General features: G+C 38.1%; 1 protein-coding gene across 2 annotated transcripts in view; it reads right to left on the bottom strand.

Moving 5' to 3' along the window:
• LOC149829280 (putative plant SNARE 11) overlaps window positions 1–22,598 on the bottom strand; it is a 54,638-nt gene that overhangs the window by 29,853 nt on the left and 2,187 nt on the right. For both annotated transcript variants that reach the window (XM_090017333.1, XM_090017334.1), the window contains exons 3-5: window positions 7,657–7,749; window positions 7,143–7,236; window positions 6,974–7,011 (exon numbers count right to left, since the gene is read on the bottom strand). In XM_090017333.1, coding sequence (XP_089873459.1) covers window positions 6,974–7,011; window positions 7,143–7,236; window positions 7,657–7,749 — 225 coding nt within the window. The remainder of the gene's footprint in view (window positions 1–6,973; window positions 7,012–7,142; window positions 7,237–7,656; window positions 7,750–22,598) is intronic.

The raw sequence follows: 22,598 nt of genomic DNA, 5'->3' as shown, positions 1-22,598 counted from the left end.
ATAGCTTATCAAAATAATCTTTCTATCTTTCCTTAATCTCCTCATCTTTGACTAAAACCCTTTGTGTTTCATCTTTGACACATCTAACCATACTCAGATCCCTCGATTTCCTATCTCTCATCTTTGCAAGCCTATAAATATCCTTCTCGCCCTCTTTGGTATCCAATTTGTGATAAACCTCCTTATATACCTTATCTCTCGCGTTTTGAACTACTTTTTTAGCTTCCTTCTTTGCTATCATATACTTCTCCAAATTCTCATTATCACGACTCTTAGATTTCTATAACACTCTTTTAACCTTAATAGCTAATTTGACATCCTCGTTCCACCATGATGTATCCTTACCTAACAATGCACCGCCTTTAGACTCACCCAATACCTCCTTAGCCACCTTTCTCATGCCACCCGCTATCTTATTCCACATTGATTTTGAATCATCCTCGAGACACCAATCAGCTTCCTTAACTACCTGCTCTATAAACATTCCTTGTTTAGCTCCTTTTGAGTGCCCACCACTTAATTCTAGGATCTATCCTATGTCTATCCCTTTTGCGGCATTGTCTAATTCTAAGATCTAAAATTAAGACTCTGTGTTGTGTAGCTACACTATCTCCCGGTATAACCTTACAATCGATGCAACAACCCCTATCTCTCTTTCTAAGTAGGAAAAAATCTACCTGACTCGTATTAACCCCACTTTTAAATGTTACTAGGTGAGACTCCCTCTTCCTAAACCAAGTGTTTGCTAAGATCATATCATACGACAAACCAAAATCTAAAATCCTTTCTTCACTTTCGTTTTTTTCTCCTATACCATAGCCTCCATGTATACTCTTAAATCCATCCCTACTAATGCTTACATGTCCATTAAGGTCACCATCGATGAAAAGCTTTTCTCCATAAGATATCCCTTGTACTACTCCATCTAAATCTTCCCAAAATTGATGCTTAATAAAATCATCTAAACCTACTTGAGGTGCATAAACACTAATAATATTAATAATATTTGTACCTAATACTAGATTAATAAGTAAAATCCTATCACCCTTCCTACGGACCTCAACTACATTATCTATAAACTCACGACTCATAACAATCCCTACTCCATTCCTATTCCTATTTATTCTTGTATACCAAATCTTATATCCCCAAGGTTCTATCACTTTTGCTTTCTCACTTACCCATTTGGTTTCTTGTAAGACATAAAATATCAATCTTTCTCCTACACATAACATCTACTAACTCTACCAACTTACCAGTTAAAGACCCTATGTTCCAAGTGGCTAACCTAATTTTATGGTCTTGGACTAACTTCTTTACCCCCACCCGTCCAACAAAGTGAGGGAACCCTTGCCTATTTGACACCACACCCGGGCGCCGGCCTAGCAACCCTTGCCCATTTATCACTGCCTCCGGGACTATAGAGTACAGTGCGTCGCTCAGTAGGGAACGCCCCAATGAAATTCTCATATTAGTTCATCGACAATGACAAGATAATAACGACATTGGGTCCTAGTAGGAATCTTACTAGGACCCCATACATCCGCATGAAGAAGTATGACTGGACTGACTCTGACTAGAAGGAAACAAACTCTGATGATGCTTGCCCAACTAACACACTTCACACTGGAATGATGTAGTAGACGGAATTTAAGGAATGACACGACAAAGCTTCGACAATAAAGGATGTCCGAGACGATGATGGCACTGAACAGGACTCGAGGAAGAATCGACTACAGCATAAATGTTTCCCACTAGGTAATGTAGATAGTAGACTCCATTGTCTTCATAGCCTCCACCAATCTTCCCCGTCAACAAATCCTGAAAATGACAACTTAGAGGATCAAATATCACTCTACAATTTAGCTCTTTTGTAAGACAACTCACTGAGAGTAAACTCTAAAGAAATGAAGGAGCATGAAGGATATTTTTTAATTGCAAGGAAGAGGATATAGAAACATTTCCCTGACCAATAACCGGGGAGGAACTCCCATCAGCTAATGATACACCCCGATGTGTTGTAATAGCCTTTAGATCTGAAAAGTTTTGAGAGTTTCCACATAGATGTCTAGATGCACCAGAGTCAATAATCCACTTACTATCATGGGGAGAAAGATGGTCTCCAGTAGAGTAGGCCACACCAGCTACAGGAGATGAGGAACTTGAAGGACGATGAGAGACCAGCTCCTCGTATTCTGCATGGCTAAGAGTGATAGATTCACTAGGAGAATTGGTTTCATGCTCCACCTCTAGTTTTGTAGCATTAGCTTTTGGAACATTTGGCTTCAATGGAGAAAATGCAGGCCGTCCATGTTTGTCCCAGCAATGATCTTCTAAATGTCCTGATTTTTCACAGTAGGTACATTAGAGTTTACCTCTACCTCTCATACCTCTTCCATGACATCTGCCTCTAACATTCATAGTATTTCCTCGTCCATGACTAGATGGTACAGCTAAAGCAGATAACTGAGATGCAGGTTAAGATTGTGGAAGAGAGATGGCAAGTCTACTCAATCGATTGTATGCATCAGCAAGAGTAGGGACCTCAGATCCGATCAACATTTGGACTTTTGCAACTGAGAACTCTGACGATGGGCCTGTGAGGAACCTAGCAACCATAGTCTGTTCTTGATGATCCTTTTGTTTTGAGCAACACAGAGGTCTATGAGCATTCAATCTTTCAAAGGCAGCCTTAACAGAGGCATAATAATTGGGCAAGGATTGATCACCTTGCTGCAAATTATATATTTCTTGTTCAACTTGGAGGATACGACTCACATTAGTCTCTTGAGAGTACGTATCTCGAAGATTGACCCACATCTATTCAACCGAATTGTAGTAAATTAGGCCATCTGCAATATGAGGTTCAATGCTATTCATGATCCATGACATTACAATGTCATTATCTTCTTCCCAAGTAGTGTATTTTCCTGTCTTATCATTTGGTTCAGATTCCAACAGTATATGTTTTCTACGATGTCCAGACACCGACATCATAAAAGTTCTGGACCACCTTGCATAGTTTGTTTCATTCAATTTGACAGAAGAACCATAGAAGAAAGGATTTGCAAAGGCTTTATATTCCCCAGTAGCCTCATTCTTGAAATCAGATTTTGGAACTTCACCCATAATGAACAACATTCCCTCAACAGTCACCACTACTAGTGTTGCTCCAATAAACTTCCACTTAAATCTGATAGAGATCAGCTCCACACTATGCAGATCCACTATGATGATGAATCTTCACCACGACATTAGATCTGTGATCAGATCTAAACCAACCAGAACAAAGAACAAATGAACTAATAAAAAAAATCCACGACTATTTAATATAAAATGTTCTTCACGACATGCAGATATGAGCAACCAAAAAAAGAAGTATGCAGGTCCACGACCAAAAAAATTTATCTTCACCACACTCAGATTTGTGATCAGATCTCTGGAAAAAATTGCAAATCCACGACTATTTAATATACATATTTCTTCACGAGAACCAGATTTGAACGATCCAAACCAAAAATATGCATGTCCATGACTGAAAAAAAAATTATCTTCACTGCTTTCAGATTTGGGATCAGAACTGAACTACCGGGAGCATACGGTAAAAAAAAACTTCACGACAATGGACTGCATTTAATCTCCACGATTGAAAAAAAAATCACCGTCGCCGACTTCACTTCAACACAATACCCATACCTGTATCCACTCGGTTTGGTCGACAGAGACCCATAGATCCATGCAACTTTTAGATCTGATTACAGATCTGAGTCATGACTCTTGTCAGACCTCAGATCTGTTATGAGATTTGTACCACTCGTTAAAAAAAAATAGGCCACACCTTTTTATCTGATCCTTTTTACGTGATCAAATACCCTTCACTTGAACTTTAGCGCAGAACTCGAGATCGTGCTCCCCAGATCCACAGCTCTTAGATCAGATACTCTTCACGCGATCTGGTACACTTCAAGCAAGCTTTGGTGCAGACTCTGAAATCACGCTCCCAAGGCCGATGGCTCTGATACCATGTGAAAAGACAGAGAGAGAGAAAACGAGAGAGAGAAGAAAAGACGTCTTTTTCATGTCATTAGGTCTAATCTCCACTAGTTTAAATAGAGATTAGCCAAAAGAATAAATCTACATATGAGTCCCTCATTATTTAGAAAATACCAAAAACAGACTTCAGTATAAAACGACAAAAGGTCGACTTATCTTAATAGATGTAAATGGGTATACATCATTAAGTACAACTCAGATGGTTTCATTGAAAGATACAAGGCCAGGTTAGTAGCAAAAGGTTATACTCAAACATATGGTGTTGATTTCTTTGAGACATTTTCTCTCGTCGCACGGATGGGCACCATCTGTCTTGTTCTCTCTGTAGTTGTTCACGGTGGATGGAGTTTGTGTCAACTAGATGTGAAAAATGCATTTCTATATGGAGATCTGTTTGAGACAGTTTACATGCAACAACCTCCTGCATTCGAGGTTGAGGGGGAGTGTCAGAAGGTGTGCAGATTAAGAAAGGTGATATATGGTCTAAAGCAAAGTCCTCGTGCATGGTTTCAAAATTTGTTTGATGTGATGTCAAAGTTTGGTTTTAATAGGTCAGCGTCAGACCACACATTATTTATTAAGAAAACTAACTCAGGCCTAGTAGTTATGGTGGTATATGTGGATGACATCATCCCTATAAGAGATAACGTGAAAGATATTGCAGCTATGAAAGCTCATCTTCGAAAACATTTTGTTGCAAAAGACCTTGGTCCCCTTAGATACTTTCTGGGCATTGAAGTGGCCAGGAGCAGTGAGGGCGTGGTTTTGTCTCAACGGAAGTATGTTCTTGATTTATTAAAAGAGACATGAATGTTGGGAGCTAAACCAGCAAATATTCCCATGGATCACAAAATTCATTTATTGGATGAAGGGTCAAAACCTATTGATAGCAGGAGCTATCACTCATTGGTAGGGAAGTTACTATATGTGACAGTGTCTAAACCTGATATTGCTCTAGCTGTAAGCAAGGTTAGCCAATTCATGGACAAATCGACTGAGGTACACTGGAATGCTACAATGATGATACTCAGGTACTTAAAATCTTCTCCTAGAAAAGGGTTATTATTCAAGAAAGAGGGTACCCTAGAGGTAGTTGCTTACTCTGATGTTGATTATGCTAGGTTTGTAGAGGATAGAAAATCTACCACAGGATTCTATGTATTTGTGGGAGGTAACTTAATTTCTTGGAGAAGCAAGAAGCAAACCGTGGTTGCTACGTTGAGTGTCGAATCAGAATATAGGACTATGGCCCAAACGCCAGCTGAATTGATGTGGGTTCAAACTGTGCTGATTGATCTTCAAGTGAAGGTTTCATCTCCTATGGTGATGATGTGTGATAACAAGGCAGCTACATATATAGCCAATAATTCGGTATTTCATGAGACGGCAAAACATATTGAAGTTGGTTGCCACTACATAAGAGATATGGTTCAAGCTTGACATATCTCTACCAAGCATATAATCCCTGAGGATCAAGTTGCATAGATTTTTACAAAGCCTCTTGCCAGGTTGAGTTTCTCAAAATGTTGCGGCAAGCTGAGCATGATTGATATCTATGCTCCAGCTTGAGGAGGAGTGTTAAGATAAGTCGACCACTTTAAAGTTTATTTATTCTTAAGGTTGTTTTGGTATTTTCTAAATAATGAGGGACCCAAATGTAAATTTACTCTTTTGGCTAATCTCTATTTAAACTAGAGGAGATTAGACCTAATTAAAATTTTTGACGTCTCTCTCTCTCTCTCTCTCTCTCTCTCTCTCTCTCTCTCTCTCTCTCTCTCTCTCTCTCTCTCTCTCTCTCTCGTTTCTAAGTATTCTATTAGTTTTTATTCTACAAGTTTCATAAATCATTTTACCTTTGTTAAAAGATGTCTCTCTTCTATCAAATATGAAACGAGCCAGATTGACTTAAATCAACCTTGCCCACTCATTTGCCTACATGTTTTCTTTAATTCATTCTTGTCATCAATATTAATTTCATGTATATATCTATGTATTTGCTGTCAGGAAATGGTTATCATTGTGTTATGGTTATGGAAAAAAGCTCACTGTTATCTTTGCAAATAGATAACTCATAACCTGATCAATTATTTTGAATAATAACATATTGTGAGTATCTTGAATATTGGGCCCACTCCAATCCATGACCCGATCCAAAAATATGTTGGTGACCGTACAATGGAAATTTTCAATGAGGTTTGTGGTGGTAGTGGAGTGATTGGGTCGTTAGACCCGAGACCGGAGCCCACCACAAACCTCTTCTGGGGTCCAAGGGCGGAGCCCCCACGGTATGGACCTGTCTAGTTTTTTATTTTTCCCTATTGTACCAATAGGGTTTTATGTCCTTCATCATATATATAGCTGCCTCCTTTCAGAGTTGGGTATTAGAGTTTCGGGTGTATTGGGGATTAGGGTTTTGAGAGCTTTATATCTCGCATCTTGCTAGTGGATTTTTGCTCCTCTCGCCCGTGGATATAGGCCAGAGTGCCAAACCACATAAATCTCGTGTCTTCTCTTGATTTCTTTCTTCTCTATCTTGTGGTTTGCCTCGTTTTTTGTTGTGGTTTGCATAACACAACCGATTCCTTCACATTAATAAGGCAATTCCGGTTGGCATTAAGAGTGACTTATCTAATTAAAATCACTAGGAAAAAGACCGAGTGAACCATTTGTCTCTGCTAACCAGGCCTAAGTACTTCCATGTGTTCATGAAACTCGTGAATTTCTAGCAATCTGCTAATTTTAGTTATTTTCATGCCTAACTAAAGAGAAGGACCTTCATTTCATAATCCAATCTATCTGCAATAGTTGTTAGGATCAAGTTAAATATTCAGATATATTTCACTAAAAAGGATAAAAAGGAAATCACAATGTGAAAAACCAGATGCTTCATAAATGTATGGAAAGGCAGCATATCACATACTTCTTGCGCAGAGCAACATAGGAATTTAATTCTTTAATCTGCAAAACAGTGCACAGAAAAATCAGATTGACATTGGAAAGTTAAAAAACCCAGTTTGCAACTAGTGCATTATGCTTAGAGATTTGTAGCATATAAACCATAATAAACTTCTTAAGAAGTAGATTATCACCATTGATTGCTTTTTCTCACTTAGCATCTTGTTCATTTCAAAATCATATCGATCTTCCTCTTCCTTAATTTGTTGATCAAACTCCTTAATAATCCTGGAACCAGTCACAACATTTAGCAGTGCATCTAAAAACTTCCATAACAATCTCAACCTTCTAGCAATATGAAAAAACAAAAAAATAAAATACTAATGATGAAATAAACCAGGAAGAAATAGAAGCATTGATAGACGTGAAAGGCATGCATTGAAAAGCAACCAAATTGTGTTTCATACTATATTTACACAAAGCAGATACATGTACATTTATGTGGAAAAGGTAGATATGCCTTTTTTGTAATTGAACACATAAACTGGACATCAGAAACAAATACAATGCTAGCTAAAACATAGTTCCAAGATTTTTTACCTAGAAATTACTTAAAGCATCAAATAATACTATATCTGTATAAATTATATAAGTCATTAACAGGTCATCTACATCCAATGTGAAGCCAAAATGATGAAGGCAGCATACCTTTTACACTCACGCATCTTTCCAGTAAGTTCTTCTAATTGTCTGCTCTGTCTATTTGCATCTTTGATCTTTTCCAGTTTCTGAAATCCATTTCTGCAAAAGAAGATGAGGTATGAATTTAAAGAACAAAATAACAGAATTCTGGAAACTATTTAATGAAAAATGAATCTACATAGTTTTGTAAGTAACCCCCATGTCCAGAATTCCAAACTAGCTACCACTATATATGGATTATTTAATTGAACACTCTATATCTGAAGATATATATTCACATTCATCAATTCCCATGGTTTAGAGCATACATACATACATACATACATACATACATACATACATGAGAAAAGAAGGTTAAACTGAAGTTCAATGGAAATCAATGTTTCATCACCAAGTGTTACCAACAACAGGGACTGAAAATATAGGTGGACCAAAACAGACATGCATTTGCATACTACTTGTTCAATATATCCCAGCTATGTTATTTGGACACTGTCACGAAAGAGTCGGACACGGCGGGTCTTAAAAAACTAGACACTTGGACAGGGCTATATATATATATATATATATATATATATATATATATATATATATATATATATATATATATATATATATATATATATATATATATATATATATATATATATATATATATAATGAGACAGAGATTTAAAGAATTATGCAAACACAACCATAAAATATAAAATGCACATTCCTTTCTCATTTGCATTCTCATCCTTGATGATTTACACAAATATCAATGATGTAATATGAACATATAAGTTTTTGAGTGCAAAAAGTCAAAACAAATCATCAATACTAATGTGGATTCTCGGTGAGTGATGGATACTTCACAAGTATTTTTCAACTCTTAAGTACTCAACACTTCCATGTCCACAAAGTTGGACACTCGTGTATATGATACCCAACACTGAACATGGGTATGATACTGGCTAGACATGGCATGTCGAGACACCTTTTAAGGTGTCGGATACTCGTCACGCATATCCAAATATTGGACACTACTAATTTTAAAAATGGCATGTCAGTGTCGTGTCCAGGAGTGTTGGTGTCAGGAAGTGTCCAACACCGAGACTTCAGCCTAGGTGAAGTGTCTGACACCGAGACTTCAGCCTAGGTGAAGTGTCCATGTAACACAGTAACCCAGGGAAAGCACTATCATTCTGAATTAGGTAAATGCACAACTATCATTATACTTAATAAAAAACATATTTTCAAATTTCCTATGACTTCAAAATGTTTTTCTTCAAAAAAAAGACTTTCAAAATGTATCCAACACTAGGGGTGGCAAAACCTGACACGACCCGCCAACCCGCCTCTTAGGCGGGTTCGGGTTGGGCTTAAGCCAACCCGTTTAATAAACGGGTCGACCCGCCTAACCCGTTTATTAAACGGGTCGGGTTCGGGTTGGGGGTATGCCAACCTGCCAACCCGTTTAATAAACGGGTTAGGCGGGCGGGTCAACCCGCCAACCCGTCTGCCAACCCGTCAACCCGACCCGCCAACCTAACCCGCGAACCTGAGAACCCGTTTACCCGACCCAACCCATTTATTAAATGGGTTGGCGGGTCGTGTCGGGTTACCCGTTTATTAAATGGGCCGGGTTCGTGTTTGCCACAGCCGACCCGTTAATAAACGGGTCGGGTTCGGGTTGAGGTATGCTGACCCGCCAACCCGACACGATTGCCACCCCTATCCAACACAGATGCTCATTCAAAAGTGTTATTTCAAGTCAGCATGAAAAAATCCCATTGTTGAAGAATAAAAATATGTGAGAAATAAGAAATCTATTTCACAATTTTTTTTTTCAAAAACTGTCCTAAAACAATAACTGCATAAGTGACCACATATGACGCTTTTTCTCTGTGAAGCCAGTAAAATAACAAATGACTGCATATGCAACGTATTGATAACATCCTGAAACAATGGCAAAATAAGAAAGGAAACCATGGTTTGTTTGTACTTCGATCAGAATCACCATTCAATGTGATATAATATGCTTTGTGAGATCAATAAATTGTTTATTTTCCATTCTCATTATCTAAAAATAGAAGTGATGATGGAATAAATTATGCTGTAAAAAGAAGAAGCCTTGGAGGGCTAAAAAAATTACAGAAATGTTTTTTGCAGTATCCTAATCTACGAAGGAATTGAAATTTCTTGGGAAATTCTAAACAATACCTTCTATCATTTTTTTTTTCGAGAAGCAAAACCTTCCTTCTGTTATTGTTATATATCTTTACATTTCCCATTCTTCCCAACATATTCATGACCATGAAACCTCAGTAACATGGTTCTGCAAACCTTATACATTTAATGGATGTGCCCATCCAACATAGATGCCCAGGCATAGACGCATAATAGATGAATTTATTTGTAGGACACAGTGTTCTGCATCAGTTGATGCAACTAATAGTAATAAGTACAGCTTACTGGATATTCAAACTTTATGGATGTTGTTGAACTAAGGTTTTTTCTCTAAAATCAAAGTAGTGTCAGTATTCACTAATTAATACGTTTTCACATGATGGAAGTATTAGCATATTAGCGTTACATTTTGTTTTACTGTTACTGTTATTTTGTTTTTACTGTTGTAACAAAATAGTTGTAACACTGTAATTCCCATGCATATCAGGAAAGTCGTTCCACATATTGGTGAGATCGACTTCCAAATGTATTCCCATGCATATCAGGAAAGTTATTCCACATATTGGTGAGATCAACTTCCAAATGTAACCACATCTGCTTGATTTAAGGAAAATCAAATCAAGCAGATATAAGTATGTATATTCTGGAGATATTGAATAGAGAGAGAGAACATCTTCCTCTCATTATCGTCTTCTGCTCCCATTATCGGTTATCGTCTCTCACATGGTATCAAAGCTGCAACTCTGATCTGCTTCCCAACCTGATTTGTCATCAAGTAGTTCTGTCTATGCAGATCAAGTCGCCCGACCCACAGCCCATAGTCCAGCCTCTGTTCCTAGGCTGCCGCAGAATCAGCTGCACCTGTTTTCTGCTCATCGTCATCATCAAATTTACGTTGCTGTATGCATCTTTACCATCAATGGCTTCCACCACTAGCAGCAACGGTCCTGATCTATCTGGGAATGGGTCGACGTCCAATGCCGAGTCGACGTCCAACCCATTCTATATTCACCACTCTGACAACCCGAGAAGTTCGTTGGTCTCTCAACAACTTACCAGCGATACCTACTCCATATGGAGTAGAGCTATGGTCATGGTGTTAAGTGCCAAAAACAAGTTGGGATTCATCGATGGGACTATCACCAAGCCCAATTTGCCTTCAAGCAATGTTGCTACGTGGGAACGTTGCAACAACATGGTGTCATGGATACTTAACTCGATGCATAAGGATCTTGAGTGTCATCTATGTAGAGTCTGCTGCCGAGGTTTGGGCTGAACTTCAAGAATGTTTCTCTCAATCAAATGCTCCTAGGACTATCAGATCCAACATGAAATTATCAATTTGAAACAATCCCAATCTTCGATGGCATCATATTTCACTAAGATGAAAGGCATGTGGGATGAGATCCACATATGTTACCATCCCATTCTGTACGTGTGGATCCATGAAGATTATCCAAGAGCTCCAACAACGAGAGAGGTTCATGCAGTTCTTAATGGGACTTAATGATAGCTATAATGTCATCCGAAGCCAATTACTCCTTATGAGCCCGTTGCCAACCATCTATAACGCATATGCCTTGATAGTACAAGAGATACAATGAAACCTTCAAGTTACTCCTGCCCACGACTCAGTTGTTGCTGCCATACGCAGAAGTCGACACTTTGCAAAAGTCGACTTCTTAAAAGCTGATCCCTCAAAGGCGCCCCAAGGACACGGTTTTCCTAGTCGACCAAGGAATCCCCCCAATGCTCGTTCTAGCGGCCAAGCTACCGTAAATGCATGTGTTGCAATGCCCGAACCAGTGGCGGAGCCAGGGGTGGGCATGGGTGGGCGGTCGCCCACCCTAGAATTAGAAACCGAGTCAACTCGACTCGGTACCATCACGCAGACGCAGAGAAGAGTTCCAGCTTAGAAAAATCCGGAATGACAAGTTGAAGACTGAGGCAAAAGCACGCGGTGTGAAAATCAGCACTAAGCGACAACCTGAGGGTCCAAAACCTGGTTTTATGGTGGAAGCGGCGACACTGGAAACTGTAACCCCAATCCCATACGATGTTGTCAATGATCTGAAGGGTGGTTATTGATCCACTTCATATGGCCCAGTGGCGGAGCCAGGGTGGGCGACCGCCCACCCCAGAATTAGAAAAGTGGCGGAACCACTTTGAGGCCAGGGTTGGCAAGTGCCCACCTTGACCAGAAAACCCCACCAATAGGGAGTTAAGGTCAGGGTGGGCTGTGTCCACCCTGATCCAATGAAAGACGGGTTAGTGCCCACCCTGATGAGAGATCGGGTCATGGCACCCACCCCAACCTCTTTTTCGTGGCCCCTGATTCCCCTCTCTCTCACCTTTGCCGTAGTTTGCCATTCAGCGGGCATCTTCGGTGCATGCCCCTGGTGGCTGATCACTGGGTCATTATCTTCATCTTCTTCTTTTCTTTTGTTCCTTTTTGTTTTTTTCAAATTATGATGTTTGTTAGGGCATAGGTCTTTATTTAGTTTTTTGATTTAAATAACATGAATGTTTAATGAAGATTTTAAAGTTTTTGTATTTTTTAATTAAGATTAGGCATGTAATGAATGCTTTATTTTGATTAGAATATTAAGGGTTTTGCTTTTCTTTTTCGCTTAGCATAAATCTATGAATGTTTTTGGACTTATGGTATTGATTTTAGATTTTTTTTTTCTCAAAATGACGTGAAAGTTTTATTAGGGTTTAGTTTTTTTCTTTTCAATTATCATTAAATATGATTTCATGAGTGAAATTCTTGATTTTAGTTTTTTTTTTCTCAAAATGATGTGAAAGTTTTATTAGGTTTAGTTTTTTTTGTGTTTTTTTCTTTTCAATTATCATTAAATATGATTCCATTAGTGAAATGCTTGATTTTAGTTATCACTTATCAAACCCCTAAATCTATGATTTTTGTTAGGATTTAAGTTTTTTATTTTTATTTTTGAAATAAAATGAATATTTATTAGGTATTTTTGTGTTTCTTTTTCAATCAACATTAAAAATTATTCCATGAATGCATGCTTGACTTTGGTTAGAATTTTAAGGGTTTTATTTTTTTAATTAACATATGTAAATTATTTTTGTTATGATTTAAGGTTTTGAATTGATTTTTTTTATAATAATATAAATGCTTGGTTATAGTTTTGGAGTTTTTTAAAACTACCACTAGGCATGAATCTATGATTCATAAGTGCTTCTTTTTAGTGGAATATTAATGATTTTTTTTTATCAATTAGCATAAATCCATAATTTATGATGTTTGTACGAATTAGGGTTTCAATTTTTTAAAATTTGTATGAACGTTTAATTATGGTTTTAAGGTTTTTCTTTCTCAAATGCAGAAATCTATGAATAATGAATGTTTGATTTTGGTTAGAGTGTTAGGGATTTTTTTTTATATCAATTAGCATATCCGAGAGATCTGTGATCTTTATCAATTACTATTTTTTTATAATTAAAAATAAATCAATTATGAATTATTTTTCAAATATAAAAAAAAATGATGATGTCAATTGTAAAAAGTATATTTTAAAATAATTGCTTGATTTTTCTAAAACATATTATTATTATTTATTAATATTTTTTTACTATATATTTTTGCCCACCCTAGTTTAAACTCCTAGCTCTGCCACTGGCCCGAACCTAAAAAGTTGAATCTGAGTTCTAATGTTCCTCAATTCAGCTAGGAACAATATGACAAAATCATGGTTATTGTCGATTTAGGTAACCAAACTCCATCACACATGGCCAATCTAGCAGGTAACATTCCTAATTTTTCAGTTTGTTTATCTGTCTCTCAACATTGGATTATCGATCCGGGTGCAACTGACCATATTATAAATTTTTTGTCCAACATTGTCTCCCGTAGTTGTTTCTTATTCTCCCATCGGTCTCCCAACAGGTTCTTCCATTCCTGCAATGCATATTAGAAGTGTTACGTTGTCCCCAAAAATTACCTTGACCAATGTTTTATGTGTTCCCCAATTTCGATTTAACCTCCTTTCAATTAGCAAATTAATTCATGATTTAAAGTGTGAGGTTATATTTAAATATGATTATTGTTTATTTCAGGACCCGCACTCGAATAGGAAAATTGGAGTGGGTAGGCTGCAGGGGAACCTCTACATTCTTGAGATCGATAGTAACCATGTTTTAAATATTTCATCATCTTCTTCCTCTTCCCTTTGGCATCATAGACTTGGACATTTGTCAAACTCTCGATTGCAAATTCTTGTTAATTCAAATAAACTACATAAACGTATATCCAATGACCATTGTGTCATATGTCATAAAGCCAAACCGGCTCGATTACCTTTTTCACATAATTCCATATCCACCTCCAAACTATTTGAATTAATCTATTGTGATATATAGGGGGCATACCCAACTCTATCCATGTCAGGGGCTCAATACTTCGTGACCATAGTGGATGATTATAGTCGTTGCACATGGATACACCTCATGAAGCACAAATCTGAAACTTTTGATGTCATTAAAAATTTTATTGCGATGGTTTAAACCCAATTCAGTACTAATATTTTAAGTTTTCGTTCTAATAATGGTACTGAATTTTTCTCTAACGATATGATTATGTACCTTAGAGGAAAGTGCATCAACCATCAACATAGTTGTGTGGCGACTCCACAACAAAATGGGATCGTTGAACGCAAACATAGACATTTGTTAAATGTGGTTCGAGACCTTCATTTTCAGGCTGATTTACCAATCAAGTTTTTGGGAGAATGTCTTATCACTACCACATACCTCATAAATTGTCTCCCCTCAAAACCGTTGATGGGTAAAATGACATATGAGGTCTTGCACAACAAAACACCTCCTTATGATCATTTAAAAGTTTTTGGATGCCTCCTTTATGCCTATAACATTCATCATACCTACAAATTTGATAATCGTGCTAAAGAATGTGTTTGTGGGATATCAGTATGGTCAAGTTAGGTATAAAGTGTATGATAGTGAGTTATATAAAATTTTCGTTAGTAGAGATGTCAAATTTTATGAAAACGTTTTTCCATTCTGAGATCATAAATCCCCTCACAGTGATGACGTTAGTGTATTGCCCAAACCTATTTTTGACTCACAAGAGCTCCCTCGCCAAAGCCCGGAGTCTGTCAGAACCACCTCCAATGATTCACAAATTTCAGCCCCTTCAGCCTCCACGAGTCCCCATACACAAGGTTCCACAGATACACCTAGGAACATCTCCCCAAGACATTATATGACCCGACTCATATCCGAAAATCTAATAGAGTTCGTCACCCGCCATCGTATCTCAAAGATTTTATATGTTACTCAGCAGCTCCTATACTTCAATCTGATAATTCAAGCAGCATGACTCCAAGCACTAATCATCCTCTCAGCCATTTTCTTTCTTACACTATGTTTTCTCATATTCACCGAGTTTTCTTAGCAGTTGTTACTCAAAGTTCTGAACCTAAAACATTTTTTCAAGCCATGTAACATAAACATTGGCGTGATGCTATGGCCACTGAAATTAAGGCTTGAAAAGAATAACATCTAGTCGGTGACCGATTTACCTAAAGGGAAACAACCATTGGGATGCAAATGGGTTTATAAAATCAAATATAAATCTGATGGCTTTATCGAACGATATAAGGCATGGTTGGTCGCAAAGGGGTACAAACAAATCGAAGGATTTTATTACTGAAAGAACTCCTAAAAGAACCAAGGAATCGGTGAGAGAGAGAGAGGGGAGAGAGAGAAAAGAGAGAAGTCGATATTTGAGAATCGGTAGCCACTCTAACGCGTTGATCGGCTGCACTAATCCTTCATTAATATTAATGGGGTTACAAATAAAATACATGGACAAAATTGCCCTGTACAAGTATTACATATTACACATAGACATAAGAGGTTGTATCGGATATGGATTTGACTGGATCCATATCTGATCCATATTTTAATACTCTCCCTCAAGTTGTGCATGGGAGTAAACCATGTGCAACTTGTTCTTCAGATACCAGAAGTGGTTACTTGTGAGACTTTTTGTGAACACATCAGCGACCTGGTCTTCTGAAGACACATAAACTGATTCAATCTCCTTGTATGCTATCTTTTGTCTGATGAAATGCTGGTCAATCTCAATATGCTTAGTCCGACTGTGATGAACAGGGTTGATTGCAATTTGTATAGCACTTCTATTATCACACATGAGAGTCGAATTTGAGACATTCTTTCCCATTTCTGTAAGTAGATGCCTAATCCAGGTCACCTCAACTGTGGCAGCTGCCATAGATCTATACTCTGCCTCTGTGCTAGATGTTGTCACAGCCTTCTATTTTTTGCTGCTCCATGAGACAAGATTTTTTCCAATAAAAACACAGTATCCTGAAATAGATCTCCTTTCATCTGGGTCCCCTGCCCAGTCTGCATCTGTGTATGCCAATATATCATGTTTAGATGTCTCCCCTGAAGACTGAACATATATAAGTTCATCACCTACCGTGTCTTTTAAATAACGAAGAATACGTTTGACGGCATCCATGTGACCAGTTTTTGGTTCATGCATGAACTGAGATACTTGATTTACAGAATATACGATGTCTGGTCTGGTAAAAGTGAGGTATTGTAACATGACCACTATACTGCGATACTTGCTCAAATCTGAATACAACTCACCATCATAAATGTTGAGCTTTTGATTGACAACACTGGGTGTAGGTAGAGGTTTGCAATCTGTCATTCCTGCTTTGCCCATAAGATCAAGAGTGTATTTGTGTTGAGTTAATGACATTTTTCCATCATGTCTGTCCACCTCTACACCAAGAAAATATCTCAGTTCCCCAAGGTCTTTCATCTTGAACCGCATACTTAGTAGCACCTTGATTCGTTGAATGTCATCCGGGGCATTGCCAGTGATCACGATATCATCAACATATATAAGTAACAAAACCACAGTGGTCCCATCCTTGTATATGAACAGAGAATGATCAAGTTGGAAACGGATGAAACCGTGGTTTTGAATTTCTAAGGAAAAACTTTCTAACCATGATCTGGATGCTTGCTTTAATCCATGCAATGCTCTGGTTAATTTGCATACATATTACTTTGAGTCACCTTCTACATAACCTTGAGGCTGCTCCATGTAAATTTCTTTCTTTAAATTCCCATATTTTTAACATCAAGCTGACTAAGAGTCCACCCATGTTCAATTGTCAGGCCAAGAATAATACAAATAGTTCCCATTTTCACCACTGGGCTAAAAGTTTCCTCATAATCTTGACCATATTCTTGAGTAAAACCTCTGGCAACAAGATGTGCTTTGTATCGTTCAATACTACCATCTAGTTTATATTTAATCTTATAAACTCATTTTGAGCCAACAACATTCTTATCTGGAAGACGTCCAACTATCTCCCATGTTTGACACTTATGAAGTGTCTCGATTTCCTCATTCATCGCTTCAATCCATTTGTTAGAATGAATAGCTTGACAAAAACCACGTGGTTCTTCGTGTTTTTTAATCTTGGATAGAAAGACCTGAAAATCCATTGAAAAACTATAATAACTCACCCACTTTTCAATGGGATGCCTTATCCTGCCTGATCTTCTTGGTGTCTCTCTGTTATTTGGCAATGTCACGCGTCCTCCAGCAGGTACATCTTTTCGCTCTTTGAGTCTCCTGGTATAGACATTCCCTTTGTATCTCAAACATTCTGTTTTTGATGCCTCTTCTGAAACTGTCTCATCATTTGTGCTTTCAGGAACCAAAGTAGTGTAATCTCCAGCCTGTGAAATGAATTTGGCACTGAGCCATAGATCATACCAATTATCATTGATGTCAATATGGTCACGATTTTGATGTGCTTTATTCCCAAGAAAACTATTTTCATCAAAAACAACATTTCGAGAAATTCTGATCCTTCTATTTACAGGATCATAGCACCTGTAACCCTTGTGTTCATCTGCATAACCTACAAACTGACATATAGAGGCTTTGTCCTGAAAATTAGTTCTCATGGATCTATCAATATGCACATAACATGTGCATCCAAAAACTCGTAACTCATCATAATCAGGATGTACACCAAAGAGAACATAATAAGGAGACTATTTTCAAGAATAGGCATAGGAATACGGTTTATCACATGAGTGGCAGTATGAAAGGTTTTTGTCCAAAAACTAATAGGCACATTAGAACCATGCATCATGCTCATTGCACTTTCCACAATATGTTTGTACTTGCGTTCGGCAATATCATTTTGCTGTGGAGTGTACGGGCAAGAAACTCTACAATGAATCCCATTATCTTGGAGAAAATCTAACAATTCTTTGGAGAAATACTCACCACCTCCATCACATTGGAGAATTTGAATGTTTTGAGAGAATTGGGTTTTAACGTAGGCATGAAAACAACAAAAAATGAGAAAAAACTCTGATTTGTGTTTCATAAAAAATATCCAAGTAAAGCAAGAAAAATTGTCAATAAAGGATGCATAATATTTGCTTCCAAAAGGCGAAGAATTAGGAGTTGGGCCCCACACATCAGAACATATTATCTCAAAAGGCATGGAGGTTGTTTTATTTATTTGATGAAAAGGAAGTACATGACTTTTGCAAACCTGACAACTGAAACACATTTTATTCTTCAACAAAGGAGAAACAGACTCTGGAAGAAATCCATTGGACACTAGTTTTTCAATAAAGACTTGACTACAATGACCAAGACGGGAATGCCAAAGTTTTGGCTTATTACATTGGGATATACTTAAAATACTTTTAGAAGAATGATCGGACTTGGGAGGCTTCAGAACACTAAAGGCTGGATATTTATTGAAGATATACATGTTTCCACGTCGCTCTCCTTTAGCGAACATCTTCTTCGTTTGAAGGTCCTTGACAAAGACAGAAGTAGGAGTGAATTCAACAAAAGAATTGGTAGAATCAACCAGCTTAGAAACAGAGACAATATTTTTCTTTATATTTGGTGCATGGACAACATTAGATAAAGAAATGGATGAAGATTCAGACAAAGAGATAAGAACATTGCCTACGTTTGAAATAGGGTGGTGAGTCCCATCTCCAGTTACAATATTAGATTTACCAAAATAGGGGATCAAAGTAGAGAATTTACCTGCATTGCCAATGACATGAGCTACTGCCCCAGAGTCTACATACCATATTCCATCATCATTCTGTTTCAAGTTCAAGTTAGTCATAGCAGACAAGAGAAGATCCTTAGCCTCATCACTGACCCGAAAGGTACACGCAGATCCTGATGTGGCAACGTTTCTATTGTTGTGCATTCTGTTGCGGTTTTGAGGATTTTGAGGATTGAACCAATAGTTGGCTTTGATATGGCCACGTTTGTTACACTGGTAACATGTGGGAACATTCCTTGACGGGCTGGGTGTAAGCAACAAACCACGTCCACCCTGGATTTGTGCTCCTCTGCCTCTGCCACGCCCTCCTCGTGCACGATCAATAGTCATCCCTGTGGCAAGAACATCATGTATAGATGATTGCCCTGTTGAGGCATCAGAAAAGCTTTTCAAGGACATCTCATACTGGAACAGTTTGGCACATAAATCTTCAAAACTAGGTAACGTCGGCAAACACAATAAAGAGGTCACAAGAACATGATACTTTGATCCCAGGGCACTGAGTGTCTGTTGCGCCTTTTCTTTATCTGACATTGGATATCCAACTATGGCTAATTGGCCTGTAATACTTTTGACTTGATTTAAAAATTCAATGATGGTCATTGTTCCTTTTCTTAAAGACTAAAATTCACGCTTGAGAAACAACACTTTAGCCTCTGATATCTGAGAGTAGGTCTGGGCTAGAGTCTCCCACAAGACTTTAGTTGTGCAATCATCAGGAATAGAGACTAATACTTCTTGTGATAATGTAGAGGTGATGTACGCAACCAGAGCCTGATCGCGCTTCATCCAAGTAACAAAAGTAGGGTTACGAATAATGTTTGGTCCATCTCCATCTTTTTTCGCTTCTTGTGTGATAAATTCTGGAGGCATTGGAATGGAGCCATCCAGGTGACCTGAAAGATCTTGACTTCAGATGAAGGGAATAATCTGTCGTTTCCAAGTCAAATAATTATTTGTACTCAGTTTTTCATAAACTAGCTGCCCAAGGAAGTTGGAGGAAAGGCCCGAGTTGGCTGAATTATCCATTTGCAGATTTATGACAGAAAACTGCCTTACGACAGAAATTGAATTTATATTCTAAAACTGCAGTTGTATGACAAATTTCGGCAAGAAGAAGAACGTCACGACAGGGCTTTAAACTCGGTAGGAATCTGAACAGATGAATGGACAGACTGTAATAGGCTTGTTTGGGATTGATTCAGCGTCTGTTTGGGACTGAACAAATGACAGATGGGTTCGTTAAATGAGAAGAAAAGTGACTTCTGTTTCGTGCGACAGGAAGAAATAAAAGAAAGGGGTTCGGTAAATGAGAAGAAAAGAGACTTCTGTTTTGTGCGACAAGAAGAAATAAAAGAGAGCTAAGAGACTTCTGTGGCTGGGTACAGAAGGAAATCGACCTGACAGGAGGAGGTTGGGGACAACTTTTACAGAGTGGTTGGGTACAGCTTCTGCACAAGGTGCAACATTTGCAGCAGGAAACTCGACCTGACATGAGGAGGCTGGGGACAGCTTTTGCAGAGTGTCTGGGTACAGCTTCTGCACAAAGTGCAGCTTTTGCAACAGGAAACTCGACCTGACAGGAGGAGGCTGGGGACAGCTTTAGGTACAGCTTTTGCAGAGTGGCTGGGTACAGCTTTTGCAGTATGGCAGCTTTTGCACAAGGTGCAGCTTTTGCAACAGGATACAGGGCAGCTTTTGTAGGATACTGTTCACGAGACCTGACAGAAGCTTTCTAATTCCTAGATACGTCGTTGCTCTGATACCATGAAAGAACTCCTAAAAGAACCAAGGAATCGGTGAGAGAGAGAGGGGAGAGAGACAAAAGAGAGAAGTCGATATTTGGGAATCGGCAGCCACTCTAACGCGTTGATCGGTTGCACTAATCCTTCATTAATATTAATAGGGTTACAAATAAAATACATGGACAAAATTGCCATATGCAAGTATTACATATTACACAAACATAAGAGGCTGTATCGGATATGGATTCGACTCGATCCATATCTGATCCATATTCTAATAATTACAATGAGACATATGTTGAAGAAAGATGTTTCTCTCAAGTACATTAGTATAATTAAAGATATGTAAGAAGGAGTAGTAACCAATGTCCGCACTTGTGGAGGGGTGACAACCAATTTTCCTATAACGGTTGGGTTACATCAAGGATCTGCTTTAAGCCCTTTCCTATTTGCTATAGTGATGGATGAGCTTACGAGATCAATTCAAGAAAATGTGTCGTGGTGTATGTTGTTTGCTGATGATATTGTTTTGATTGATGAGTCTAGAGCTGGGGTTAATGCTAAGTTAGAATTATGGAGACAGACATTGGAAGCAAGAGGTTTTAAGTTGAGTAAGAGTAAGACAGAATATATGAAATGTCGGTTTAGTAAGCAACGAAGTAGTGATGGGAGTGTAGTGAAGCTTGGTGAGCAAGAAATACCGGTGGATGATTGTTTCAAATATTTGGGATCTATCATTCAAAAGTATGGAGAAATTGATGGAGATGTAAATCATAGGATAAAGGTTGGGTGGATGAAATGAAAAAGTGCAACTGGAGTGTTGTGCGATCGTAGAATGCCATTGTGGTTGAAGGAAAAGTTTTATAGGACGACTATTAGGCCTGCTTTACTATATGGTACGGAATGTTGGGCTGCCAAGAGACATCATATTCAAAAACTGAGTGTAGCTAAGATGCGTATGCTTAGATGGATGTGTGGAAATACAATAAAAGATAAGATTCGGAACAAGGAGATACGTAAGAAGGTAGGCGTTGCACCCATTGAAAATAAGACGAGAAAGAATCGTTTACGGTGGTTTGGACATATTCGACAAAGGCTTAATGATGCTCCAGTTAGAAAGATGGAGAAATGGGAAAATATATTAGTTAAAAGAGGTCGGGGTAGGCCTAGGAAGACTTGGATGGAGATTATAGGAAAGGATATGAATGCTTTGAACCTCACCGAGGACATGGCATTGGATAGAAATGATTAGAGGAGAAGGATTCATGTGGAAGACCCAAAATGATTTTCTTTTTTGGTTCATATCGCCGACCCCAATTGTTTTGGGATGAAGGCGTAGTAGTAGTAGTACAATGAGACATATGCTCCAGTGGCCAAGCTTGTTACAGTCAGATGTCTTCTCGATATTGTTGTCACTCATAATTGGCATTTATATCAAGTCGATGTCAACAATGCATTCCTACATGGTGATTTGGATGAAGAAGTGTACATGAAATTACCTCTCGGGTTCTCCAGCAAAGGGGGGCATCAGGTTTGCTGACTCAATAAATCTCTTTATGGTCTTAAACAGTCTTCAAGAAATTGGTTTGCAAAACTATATTCATACTTGAAACAAATCGGGTTTGTCCAGTCCAAGGCGGACAACTCGTTATTTTCTCGAACCAGGAAGCAAAGCAAGTTATTTTTGTTGGTGTACGTTGATGACATTATCATAGCCGAGAATGATCTTAATGAAATTGAAGAACTCAAACGGACTTCAACAATCGGTTTTGTCTCAAAGACCTTGGCTCCCTCAAGTATTTCCTTAGCATCGAAGTGGCCCGATCCAAGAAAGGCATATTTTTATCTCAGCGAAAATATGATTTAGATATATTAG

Source organism: Nuphar pumila, chromosome 9 (genome assembly GCF_984573655.1).
Source record: "Nuphar pumila chromosome 9, dmNupPumi1.hap1.1, whole genome shotgun sequence".
Taxonomy (NCBI): Eukaryota; Viridiplantae; Streptophyta; class Magnoliopsida; order Nymphaeales; family Nymphaeaceae; genus Nuphar; species Nuphar pumila.
The sequence above is the reverse complement of the archived record's forward strand: the minus strand, read 5'-3'. Positions and strand labels throughout refer to the sequence as shown.